General features: G+C 35.9%; 1 protein-coding gene and 1 non-coding gene across 5 annotated transcripts in view; one reads left to right on the top strand and one right to left on the bottom strand.

Moving 5' to 3' along the window:
• Nucleotides 1–1627: 1627 nt before the first annotated feature.
• The window catches only part of IFRD1 (interferon related developmental regulator 1), a 48947-nt gene continuing 37232 nt past the window's right edge, over nucleotides 1628–13342 (bottom strand). For 2 of the 4 annotated variants that reach the window (XM_029234205.1, XM_029234206.1), the window contains 4 exons: nucleotides 5564–5698; nucleotides 4935–5063; nucleotides 4387–4482; nucleotides 1628–2540 (listed from right to left, as the gene is read on the bottom strand). In XM_029234205.1, coding sequence (XP_029090038.1) covers nucleotides 2451–2540; nucleotides 4387–4482; nucleotides 4935–5063; nucleotides 5564–5698 — 450 coding nt within the window. In that variant the 3' untranslated portion in view covers nucleotides 1628–2450. The remainder of the gene's footprint in view (nucleotides 2541–4386; nucleotides 4483–4934; nucleotides 5064–5563; nucleotides 5699–13342) is intronic. The other 2 variants (XM_029234204.1, XM_029234207.1) reach the window with 2 other exon arrangements.
• On the top strand, nucleotides 10392–10498 carry LOC114902156. The gene has a single exon (XR_003795383.1). It is a non-coding gene; the product is annotated as a U6 spliceosomal RNA (small nuclear RNA).

Raw genomic sequence — 13342 nt, 5'->3', positions numbered from 1 at the left:
GGCAGGTAATTTCACGTTAGCTGAAAATATAATGCAATAAGAAGACTGGAAAACCATGTTACAGAAATCTCCCAAGAAAAAGAAATAAGGCCAGACGCTCAACCCAGCAGCTCTAGCATCTCATGGGAGTTCCAGATCAAAGAAAATGTGTATGTGTGTGTGAAGGGGGAGGGGAGGTCAAGAACTTAGTATTTTCCAGACTGCCAGAGTCCACCAAAGCACAGTACCACCCGCTTTTAGAACAGTACAGATTCAAAGAACAAAAGAAAAAGAAACAAATCAGAAATTAAAATCCCATCAGATATCACAGCAACACTTTAATTAGAATAGAGCAATGCCTTCAAAATCCTGAATTTGGTTTTCTACCTAGAATTTTATATACCAAGCCAAAGTATCTGTCAGACATTTAAAGTCTCATTTCCAGAAGTTACTGAAGGAAGTGTTCCACTTTAACAGGAAAGTAACCTAATAACGAACACAGGGGGTCCAGGAGATGTGTAATCCCACTCGCGAGAGGAAAACAAATCCCAGGATGATGAAGTCTCAGGAAACAGCTGTATACTAAGATGAGAGAGAAGTTAGTCTAGACTGAAACAAGTACTCTGTTCGGCTTTGACCATGTGGAAGGTAGATTAAAGAAGAATTTTACAAATTTACTTGGGACTATTTTGGAAAAGTTAGCGATATGTGTGTAAAACCAAGACAAGATGTCCTATGAGAATGGAAATGTAAGCATAGTAAACCATCTAGTTCAGAAATGAATAGAAATATGGTCACTATAATGCAAACGATGCTAATTTAACCAAAAAAAACAAACAAACAAAAAACCAAAACAAAATGGGAGAAGGGAAAAGTAAAAAGGCAGAAATCTTCACCTATCGAATAAAGAAACAGCTGTGTAAGCATACTACTTAGAAATCTGAAACCAAGGTGCTAGGGAAAAAAAACTATAAAGGCTGAAATGAAATGCCTCCTGAGAAATGGGAAAGGATGGCACAGGGAGCTAACTTCCTTATAAGCCTTGAAATACTATTATACTATGTGTATATATATATATATATATATATATATATATCACTTTAATAAAAATAAAAATTCATTAATATTTTAAAATATACATATATGAAATTGAAATTTTAGAAAAAAAATATTATTTGCAATCTCTTCTCCATGGTTCTAACCTACTTGGAATATAAAGAGGTGACAACACACAATGCCAGGTTCGAGATTCCAAGTCTGTTTTCCATTGCACTGTTTCTGAGGGATGGAACTCATACTCCCAGAAGCAGTAGTGGTTGCACAGGCCGGCCAATGATTTTCAATGAAGAGGGCACATCAGACCTTCCAGAAGAGGTTAAAGATGTGGCAGAGAGATGCTAGTTTAGAAAAAATACCTCTATTTTGGTCCTTATCTACATGCTTCCCCACCCCTCATCACTATTTTCTGCATTAATATAAAGAAATAAATCTATGAATTCTAAACTGCAGGTATTACTTGTGCAATGTAATTTTAATATAAAGTTTAATAATAACAAAACCCTAATACATTGTCAAAATGCTTACAACTTCCCATAAAGTAAAAAAATCACCTCATGGGCAACCAAGCAGCAATTGTCTTAATAGTTGGAATGCCAATGATATATTGCTATATTTTTTCATTTATTTTCATGTTTCCAAATATCCAAGCAAGTTCTGTTTCACTCTCTCCCTACCCCATTTCATCACTTTGAACTCTGAACTTCAAACCCATAAATGTTTCTTCTATTAAAAAAGAAGCACTTTTAGTGTGAAAAGATCTTTATTTCAAAATAAAGAGCACAAGGTCTTACACAGCAGATAAAATTAGTGTTACTGCCCTCAGAGGTCAAGGCTAGCAAATGTTCTGGCATATACAAATTCATTATGAATAACAGATGGACTGAAGGGCCTGTAAGTGCAGCTGTAAGGTCTCATGGTATAATTCCCTTTGTTGATCCCAGTAACAAAATTATTAGGTTCCATTTAAAATTGAAAATAATAGCAGCTTTTCCAGAAGATCTAGCTCCCAAAATTGTATCCAGAACTCATCTAAGAGCTTAAGTTAAATACCTTGTATATCTATATCATTATAATCAATATTTCTGACAACCACAACGTAAGAAATTTAACCTCAGCTAATAGTTTTTCTCATCATGAAATCAAGTGAAATACTATATTTTTGCTCTCTTCATAAATAGAAAATGACCACACACTACAAACACTTTATTCATGTTTACTGATTATATATACAGAGAATATTCAATAACCAGAACTCACCAGTTGCAATACTACATATTAAATTATAATATAACCCCTACTACAAAAGCTATCTGTTGACCCAAGATAAAAAACTGTCTCTAGAGTTTAAATACATTAGAAATTTTTTTTTTTAAAAAAGGGAAATTAGAAAGTGGTCTTCAAATGCTAAAAGCCTAGAAGAATTCTCCAACATCTGCTCTCTTATCTCGACATTTGCTTCGAGCTTTTGTTCGAGCTTTGAAGGCGGCAGAATTATATAAATGCTGAAATGAAGAAAAGGAAAATGCAGGTGAGCCACTAAGGCTTCAGATATTCTTATAAAGTTAAAAAAAAAGATAAATAAAAAAATCACAAAGGAAAGAAATGAACTAATTTGACTCTAGAAATATTTTAAATGTTTATAAGACAGACACAAAGAATGAGGGGGAAAATTAACACATTATAGTTCATGGCTATTCTATATGAAAAAAAATAGCCAAACATGTAAAATACCAAGAAAATTCCAGCCAAAAAAATTTTTTCAAGTATATAAACATCTATTCTGATCAAGGAAAAGACAAATCATGAATTAATGTGAACAAAATACTCAACTTTGCTGTTAATTAAAATAATAAGGGAAACTATCATAAGGTTTCATTCAAACTAACAAATTTTTTAAATTATAAAACCCAATGCTGTCAAATATGTGTGTAATAGCTACATGCTTTCATTCACCACTGAAAATAATTAAAAATGATAGAATTATTTTGGAAGGTAATTTGGCAATGCATATCAAAAAATCATAATCAAGCCCTGTAGTCCCATGCAAGGATTTCTTCCAAGAAATAATTCAAAAGAGAAATTATGTAAAAATATTAGTATTTATTCAAAACAGTTTTAAAATACCCAACAATTATATGGCCATCAAAATGATTAAATGTAAAGATTCTTTACAATACACAATTAAACAATTCGGACCCACTAGGATGGCTGTAATTTAAAACAAAAATAAAACCAAAGAAGTGTTGGTAGGGATGTCAAAATTTGAACTCTTATACTGCTAGTGGGAATGCAAAATGCACTACAGTCACTGTAGAAAACAGTTTGGTGGTTCCTTAAAAAGTTAAACACAGAATTACCACGTGACCAAGCAACTCCACTCCTAGGCATACAACTAAAAGAATCAAAAACAGGTGCTCTAACAAAAACTTGTACATATATGTTCATAGCAGCATGATTTAAAAGGGCCAAAAAGTGGAAACAAGCCAAATGCCCACCAACTAACGGATAAACATGTGGCATATCCACACAATGAAGGATTATTTGGCCACAAAAAGGACTGAAGTAATGACACACTACAACATGGATGAACCTTGGCAACATTATGCTAAGTGAAAAAACCAGTCACAAAAGGTCACATTATATGATTCTATGTATATGAAATATCCAGAATAGGTAAATCCATAGATAGAATGCACATTAGTGACTGTCAGCAGCTGGGGGGAGAAGAGGGGAAGGGAATGGAGAATGAATACTTAATGGACATAAGGTTCCTTTTGAGGTGGTGAAAATGTTTGGAAACTAGATAGTGGTGACAGTTGTGCAACACTGTAAGTGTACTAAATGCCACTAAATTGTACAGTGTAGAATAGTTTTTTATGTTATGTGAATTTTACCTTAGTAAAAAAAATAAAAATATAAGGGTTTTTGAAATGTTAAATAAAAATATTAACCACTATTTAATGTTACAAACTCTCTGAGCACATTTGTTTCCTCATTTGTAAAATGAATCTGGTACTTACTAAGTTTAGGCTCAGTTATCTGATACGAAAGAAGCACTGTGTAAATATTTATCCTTAACTATATAAACTTCATAAGCAAAAGGAAACAAAAGATAAAAATAGCTTCTATGTTAATAGGATTATGGATAAAAATTTTTCATCATAGCCCTCCATACTCTAAATGCAGTGAAGTTTCTATACTTTTAGTCCAGCTACTCTGTGTCCGAAACATCATGAGAACTAAAATCTCACAGACATAGCTAAATACCTATCACCTGGCAGAATCAAAGCTTTGGCTCCACTTTTCTTATGTGCATTTAGTTCTATTGAAAACAAAAACCAAACCTACCCTTTCAAAACGAGAAATCTTCATTGTTTTAAGTGTTGCAGCATCAAGCATCACTGGGGGTCCAAGTTCAAAAACATTGCGAAGGAATTCATTTGACTTAAATAAAAGAGAAAGGCAGTAAGTCTCAGTATTAAATGTCAGCTCTTTTTTTTAACTACATAAAGTGAAATCTGGTTAACAGAAGTTATGTAGAGCTTATAAATATGAATGTAAGTCACTTATTTTCTTTCTGTTTCTCGTAAGACCAAATGGTTTTCCAATGCCTGGAATTCAAGAAAGCTATGTCAAACTATCTGCTTCCCTACAAAGATATCAAGTGTTCCAACAGCTATACAGATGCTCCACTAGGCTTACACAATACAAAAACAAAAAGAAGAGTTTCATATTTATTAAATTTAACTTTCAAAAATAAACTTGCTATTTTGCAAATCATATGCTGAAAACATTCTGTATATTCAAACTAACTTCAAAAGCCAGTTAAGTAAGGTAGATTTAAAATTCCTCCCTAATTTAAAAGCAAACATACAGAAAGGATGTCACCCACTCACCTGCAAGTGGTACTGCATCCCTGATCCAAGAACCTCCTTAAAGGTGTCATATGTATGTTTTTTGACCCAGCAATCAATATACATGCGTTCAGGACCAAATTTAACAGTTTCTGTTGGAAAATCCCGTTCCTGGCCAATAGAAGAACAACAATTGTAAGAGGAACCAAAATGATCTAAAGAGATCCTACATAAACACAATTTCTAAATAGACATGTATATGTTGAAATGAATAATGTGGTTTAAACCGATACCTCCATTCCTGAAATATGAATAGACTAGAAAGTGGAAGTACTATCCCACATATAAGGGTGTGGAATTTGCCTAGCTGTGGTAGACTTAAAGACACAACTAAGTTTGGATAAATATTAATGGCAAAACCACCTTGTTGTGAATGTTTTTAAATTTCAAAAGCACTCAACAAACTTGGTGAAAAAGTCAGATATTTGTACTGGTCTAGGATTGGCAGGGGCGGAGGGAGGGGAGGTTACAGGACAAGTCAGAAAGACAAGATATCCTCACAAGCCAGTGGTGAAACTGGGGGAAGCAGAAATCTAGGAAAGGTAGGGAAGATAAATGGGGTTTACAGACCAACCATCACAGAGTATCTATTACAGCATTAAGTGGCCTACCTCTACTGCCCTAAGGATGTCTCTGAACACCGACCGCTGCTTTCTCTTGTCCACTTTGGCCCGGTGCTTATTTCCATCTGTAGCCAAAGCCCTAAGCATCTGAGTCAAAGACTCCATGTCTTCGTAAAAAAAGTCCTGGTCAGAAAAAAAAAATTTGGTTTTGTTTGTAGTTTGTTGTTTCTTTCCCCCCACCCTCTTCTAGAATTAACAAAAAACAGTCCACCTTGGAAATATCCAACAGGGTTACACAGAGCAACGCAAATCTTTGAGCTATTTAGAGATCTTCGCACAGATACACACATAAACACTCATTGTCATGCAAAAATTTAATCCAGAAATGTTGCCTACAAGATGATACACTACCACCAAACAATGAACATTCCTCTTCCAAGTATAACCAGATGCATTCAACCAATGCTTACTGTGTTCCTACTGTATTCAAGACATTACTGGGATTTCCAAGTTCAGTGATAGTCAGTTACACATAAACCAATACAGCTTCTACCCCCTGGCTCCCTAGTCCCCAAAGCACATATTCCCAGAATTCCAAATATTCTTATTCCAAAAGGGCAAGCTATCAGTAATGCTTTTTAAAGCACCTAATTTCTAATTTATTGGCCATATTTCAAATAAGCAACCGAGTATTTACATCAGGTGCACAACTCAAGTGATTAAATTATTTAAGAAAGGAAGATATTTTAATCCCTTTTGGAGGGAAGCCACAAAATGTACTGCTATTTGCTATGACCTTAAGTTGACTATGGCCTTCCTTTTTACAGTTTAAGTGGCTATACTTTGAAAGTCTCTTTATTTTGGACGTTTTTACTCCCTGATTAAATTTTACAACCATATTAAACTAAAAGATTATTCCAAGTTCTTTAGCTGACCAAAACTACAGCAGACACGCATGGAAGCCAGAATGTGACCCATCTCCAGTTCTAGTTATTAATGCCTATTTAACATTTTTTGCATTGGTGGTAACAATCACTTCACTTATTCTATTAAAACAAGCAGCTCAGACTTCCCTGGTGGCGCAGTGGGTAAGAATCCGCCTGCCAATGCAGGCGACACGGGTTCGATCCCTGGTCCGGGAAGATCCCTCATGCCATGGAGCAACTAAGCCCATGCGCCACAACTACTGAGCCTGCGCTCTAGAGCCCGAGAGCCATAACTACTGAGCGTGCACACCACAACTACTGAAGCCCGCACACCCTAGAGCCCGTGCGCTCTAGGGCCCGCATGCCACAACTACTGAGCCCGTATGCTGCACCTACTAAAGCCCGTGCACCTACAGCTCATGCTCCTTAACAAGAGAAGCCACCGCAATGAGAAGCCTGCGCACCACAACCAAGGGAGCCCCCGCTCGCCGAAACTAGAGAAAGCCCACATGCAGCAACAAAGACCCAATGCAGCCAAAGATAAAAAAATAAAATAAGCAGCTCTTATTCTAGGCATTCTTCACACTGTATACATAATTGTTCAATCTCAAAAAATATAAATATAATTTCTTTTCACGTCTAAAATGAAAAAAAACTATTACACTCATGGAAAATAAGCTTGAAATTAACACATTCTTTTTTTTTTTTTAATTAATTAATTTATTTTTGGCTGCGTTGGGTCTTCGTTGCTGTGCGCAGGCTTTCTCTAGTTGTGGCAAGCAGGGGCTACTCTTTGTTGCGGTGCCCGTGCTTCTCGTTGCAGTGGCTTCTCTTGTTGTGGAGCACAGGCTCTAGGTGCGCAGGCTCAGTAGTTGTGGCTCATGGGCTTAGTTGCTCCGCGGCACGTGGGATCTTCCCGGACCATGGCTCGAACCCATGTCCCCTGCATTGGCAGGCAGATTCTTAACCACTACGACCAGGGAAGCCCCAGATATTCTTAATTTAAAGTATTTTCTCATTGTCAGTATTTTAGAGATTGTATATTCTTAACTGTTCTAACAAATGTTTTCTTCAAATGTTCTGATTCAACTTCCTATGTCTGAGTTAGCTGGAAATAACACCTGTCAAGAAGATTTTCATCTAGAAAAGCAGGTACCAAAGCTGATAAGATGTTATTAAAACAGTCCAATGATACTTTGATCTGTATATTTAAATTCCAATAAATCTGATTCCATCATAAAAAAACGGGAATCATTTTACTGCTAGAAACAAATACATTTCAAGAACTGGAAGTTCTCTACTCATTTCATTGACTACTTGTTCTTTTGTATTATTCTCAAAAATAAAATTTATGGAAGATTTAAAAATATATATATGGGAGAATACACCAAAAATTAACAAGACTTTATGCATTACCTTAATTTGTTCTAAGAACTGGGAACTACTGCTAGTGGTCTCAACAGTCTTACCTCCCAGCATACATCTGGCCATGTCTAAAGACATTTTTGGTTATCATCATCTGCCAGGAGGTGCTACTGGCCTCTAATGAGTAGAAGCTAGGGAAGCGGCTAAACATCCTGAAATGTACAAGACAGCGCCCCCTCCAACAACAAAAATTATCCAGCCCAACGTATCAACAGCGCTGAAGTTGAGAAACTCCATGGTAAATAATCTTAGCAATCAATAAAACTCAATCTAGTTTACAGAGTCTGAACCATTGAGTTGAATATAGTACTTGTGAAAATAAATATTAAGTACTGTAGGGAAATGTTTCCATAAAGTGCCTGTGCTTTAAAAAGAAAGAAAACATAAAATATAACAAAAATAGTCCATAAACAGCATCCAAAAGCCAATTTACTGAAGTTTGGGATAAATGCATAGTAAAACTTCACACTCAGGAACAAATGAAAAATGGGCTCCTAGAGGGACAAATACCTAACTCTTATCAATAATGAAAAGAAAATTGCAGTCATTGCCACACAACGGGGTCAAAAGTCCTAGATCAGAACCTCAAGCCTACTACTCACTACACCAAGTTTTAAAAATTACAAATCTGTTTCATCACCTGTAAAATGAAAATATCCACCCTCCCACCACATGATAGTTTTAAGGATTAAATAAGACAGGAAATATAAATTTGCCCAATAAATTATGAAGCATGAACTATTACATCAGTATTCTAGATTGAGGAATTTACATAGAATTGGACTTTTAAAAAATCAGTGTAGTAATTACAGCTATATGAGGAAGTTTATTGTCATACAAAACAGGTTTTGCAGTCAGAACATCTATGTTTGAATCACAAACATCCATTACTTAGACATATATAACCTTGGGCATAATTGCATTAGCAATCTGTGTCTCAGGTCCTCTGATATAAAAAGGGGATAGCTAATACCACCCACATCTCACAGGTTTATTTAAGGCCTAAGTAAAATATATTTATATATTCTAAAAATATATAAAACACAGTACATAAACATCCATTATGCTACAGCTCTTTTATGATATAGCCTGTTTCAGTATAACAATATAAATGCTTCAAACAGGTCAGCTAAAGATAATTATTTCATACTAAAACGACTATAAGTTAAATGGTTTCAAAGGCTGAGTGGCATTAGAATGAAATGAAACCACAGAAAACTTTTAGAAGAGTTTAAATACACAGGATGAGATGCTTAAGGTCACAAAAATCACCCCCCAAACTACTATTTCTATACAGAAGTTACTGGAGCACTGACTGTAAACAAAATGAAATAAGCTGGATCTTGCACAGCTGTCCTATGTGTTAAAAAATAATCCTAACAGGGAAGCCTAATAAAACAGAATTTGATCTCTCCCCACTTCACTGCAAAGTGATGACTACTATTTCTAGAATGGTTTTACCTGACTCTACGCAACTACAAAGACTTTTATTCTTTTCATTCCCTGCTAATTGAGGCAGAATGTCTCCATCAGGGTATGGAGACATTTTTACATGAGTCAGTTATCCTATAAACAAAGGCAAGAAATGAGAAGCACGTGGGGTTGTCCTTTCTGGAAATATAAAATCTAAGTGATTTAAGGCCTGGGGAGTGTGTTGTGAGTCTTCAAATTTTCTTTTCTTTGTTTCTGCTCTGTCTCTCTGTCCTGAAGCACTTCCCCTGTCAGCTTAGGTGGGGGATAGAGCAGGGAAAATTAGGGAAGGTTTGACTATACTATATTTTGATATATTTCCCTGAATCAGCATATCACATGGACCTCAGACCTATAATTCCACTCACTAAATAGTCCTTGTCTTAGTTTAAGTTACCCTAGAGAGCTCCTAAAAGGCCACTACTAGAGTACTAGTAAGAAGGAGGTAATACATGATTCAGTTAATAGTGCAGGAACTGCTACCACTTACACTGTACTTGGCATGTGTTCCCAAGAACCATATTAGGTAGTGACTATTATTATCTCCATTGTAAAGATATGGATACTGAGGCATAGAGAAGTTGCCCAACATCATCAGGTAATAAGGGTGGAAGACAAAATTTGAACCCAGGCACAGCAGCTCCTAAGTACGCTCTTTACCTGCTTGGTTACATGGCAGACACACAAAGTAAACTAAGGGAGCTCTCACAAACGAAGGATTACTAATTCTTCATATCAACTTTGAACAAATAGCTATTATTAATATTTCACCAACTCATTCTTTAAAACCCAACCTAAAAGCCAGCTCTTCAGAGAGAATTTTACTAAGTCTCCCAGGCTGATTTCATCACATAGCTAGATTTCCAGGTTAATAATAACACAAAATAATTAATGTTAGCAAAAGGCTCTGAATAATTTGATGCCACACTTGTGCTACAAAAACCTAATTTAAATCAACCTATGGTTTAACTAATTTTTTTGAACACCTTGTAACCACACTAAACCACCAGCAGACACTCCCCTCCTTTCAAAAAACTTAACAAAAATAGCAAAGAGTGCTCGTTTCGGCAGCACATACACTAAAATTGGAACGATACAGAGAAGATTAGCATGGCCCCTGCACAAGGATGACATGCAAATTCGTGAAGCATTCCATATTTTAAATCATAAAGATCAGATCAGAAATAAATGAAAAAAAATGAAGGAAACGATAGCAAAGATCAATAAAACTAAAAGCTGGTTCTTTGAGAAAATAAACAAAATTGATAAACCATTAGCCAGACTCAACAAGAAAAAAAGGAAGAAGACTCAAATCAATAGAATTAGAAATGAAAAAGGAGAGGTAACAACTGACACTGCAGAAATACAAAGGATCATGAGAGATTACTACAAGCAACTACATGCCAATAAAATGGACAACCTGGAAGAAATGGACAAATTCTTAGAAAATCACAACCTTCCAAGATTGAACCAGGAAGAAATAGAAAATATAAACAGACCAATCACAAGCACTGAAGTTGAGACTGTGATGAAAAATCTTCCAACAAACGAAAGCTCAGAACCCAATGGCTTCAAAGGCGAAATCTATAAAACATTTAGAGAAGAGCTAACACCTATGCTTCTCAAACTCTTCCAAAATAAAGCAGAGGGAGGAACACACCCAAACTCATTCTACGAGGCCACTATCACCTTGATACCAAAACCAGACAAGGATGTCACAAAGAAAGAAAACTACAGGCCAATATCACTGATGAACATAGATGCAAAAATCCTCAACAAAATACTAGCAAACAGAATCCAACAGCACATTAAAAGGATCATACACCATGATCAAGTGGGGTTTATCCCAGGAGTGGAAGGATTCTTCAATATACGCAAATCAATCAATGTGATACACCGTATTAACAACTTGAAGGAGAAAAACCATATGATCATCTCAATAGATGCAGAGAAAGCTTTCGACAAAATTCAACACCCATTTATGATAAAAATCCTCCATAAAATAGGCACAGAGGGAACTTTCCTCAACATAATAAAGGCCATATATGACAAACCCACAGCCAGTATCATCCTCAATGGTGAAAAACCGAAACCATTTCCACTAAGATCAGGAACAAGACAAGGTTGCCCACTCTCGCCACTCTTATTCAACATAGTTTTGGAAGTTTTAGCCACAGCAATCAGAGAAGAAAAAGAAATAAAGGAAATAAAATCCAAATCGGAAAAGAAGAAATAAAGCTGTCACTGTTTGCAGATGACATGACACTATACACAGAGAATCCTAAAGATGCTACCAGAAAACTACTAGAGCTAATCAATGAATTTGGTAAAGTAGCAGGATATAAAATTAATGCACAGAAATCTCTGGCATTCCTATACACTAATGATGAAAAATCTGAAAGTAAAATTAAGAAAACACTCCCATTTACCACTGCAACAAAAAGAATAAAATATCTAGGAATAAACCTACCTAAGGAGACAAAAGACCTGTATGCAGAAAATTATAAGACACTGTTCAAAGAAATTAAAGGTGATGCAAATAGATGGAGAGATACACCATGTTCTTGGATTGGAAGAATCAACATTGTGAAAATGACTATACTTCCCAAAGCAATCTACAGATTCAGTGCAATCCCTATCAAACTACCACTGGCATTTTTCACAGAACTAGAACAAAAAATTTCACAATTTGTATGGAAACACAAAAGACCTTGAGAAAGAAAAATGGAGCTGGAGGAATCAGGCTCCCTGACTTCAGACTACACTACTAGGCTACAGTAAACAAGACAGTATGGTACTGGCACAAAACAGAAATATAGATCAATGGAACAGGATAGAAAGCCGAGAGATAAACCCATGCACATATGGTCACCTTATCTTTGATAAAGAAGCCAAGACTATACAAAGGAGAAAAGACAGCCTCTTCAATAAGTGGTGCTGGGAAAACTGGACAGCTACATGTAAAAGAATGAAATTAGAACACTCCCTAACACCATACACAGAAATAAACTCAAAATGGATTAAAGACCTACATGTAAGTCCAGATACCATCAAACTCTTAGAGGAAAACATAGGCAGAACACTCTATGATATAAATCACAGCAAGATCCTTTTTGACCCACCTCCCAGAGAAATGGAAATAAAAACAAAAATAAACAAATGGGACCTAATGAAACTTCAAAGCTTTTGCACAGCAAAGGAAACCATAAACAAGATGAAAAGACAATCTTCAGGATGGGAGAAAATATTTGCAAATGAAGCAACTGACAAAGGATTAATCTCCAAAACATACAAGCAACTCATGCAGCTCAATATCAAGAAAACAAACAACCCAATCCAAAAATGGGCAGAAGACATAAATAGACATTTCTCCAAAGAAGATATACAGATTGCCAACAAACACATGAAAGAATGCTCAACACCATTAATCATTAGAGAAATTCAAATCAAAGCTACAATGAGATATTGTCTCACACCGGTCTGAATGCCCATCATCAAAAAATCTACAAACAATAAATGCTGGAGAGGCTGTGAAGAAAAGGGAACCCTCTTGCACTGTTGGTGGGAATGTAAATTGATACAGCTGCTATGGAGAACAGTATGGAGGTTCCTTAAAAAACTAAACATAGAACTACCATACGACCCTGCAATCCCACTACTGGGCATATACCCTGAGAAAACCGTAATTCAAAAAGAGTCATGTACCAAAATGTTCATTGCAGCTCTATTTACAATAGCCAGGACATGGAAGCAACGTAAGTGTCCATCAACAGATGAATGGATAAAGAAGGTGTGGCACGTATACACAATGGAATATTACTCAGCCATAAAAAGGAACGAAACGGAGTTATTTGTAGTGAGGTGGATGGACCTAGAGACTGTCATAGAGTGAAGTAAGTCAGAAAGAGAAAAACAAATACCGTATGCTAACACATATATTTGGAATCTAAAAAAAAAGAAGAAAAAAAAAAGAAAACGGTCCGAAGAACCTAGGGGCAAGACAGGA

The sequence above is a fragment of the Monodon monoceros genome, unplaced genomic scaffold (assembly GCF_005190385.1).
Source record: "Monodon monoceros isolate NGI ecotype Baffin Bay Population unplaced genomic scaffold, NGI_Narwhal_1 Super_Scaffold_2, whole genome shotgun sequence".
NCBI classification, from domain to species: Eukaryota; Metazoa; Chordata; class Mammalia; order Artiodactyla; family Monodontidae; genus Monodon; species Monodon monoceros.
Note: the sequence above shows the minus strand (reverse complement) of the source record. Positions and strands in the feature narration are given on the sequence as shown.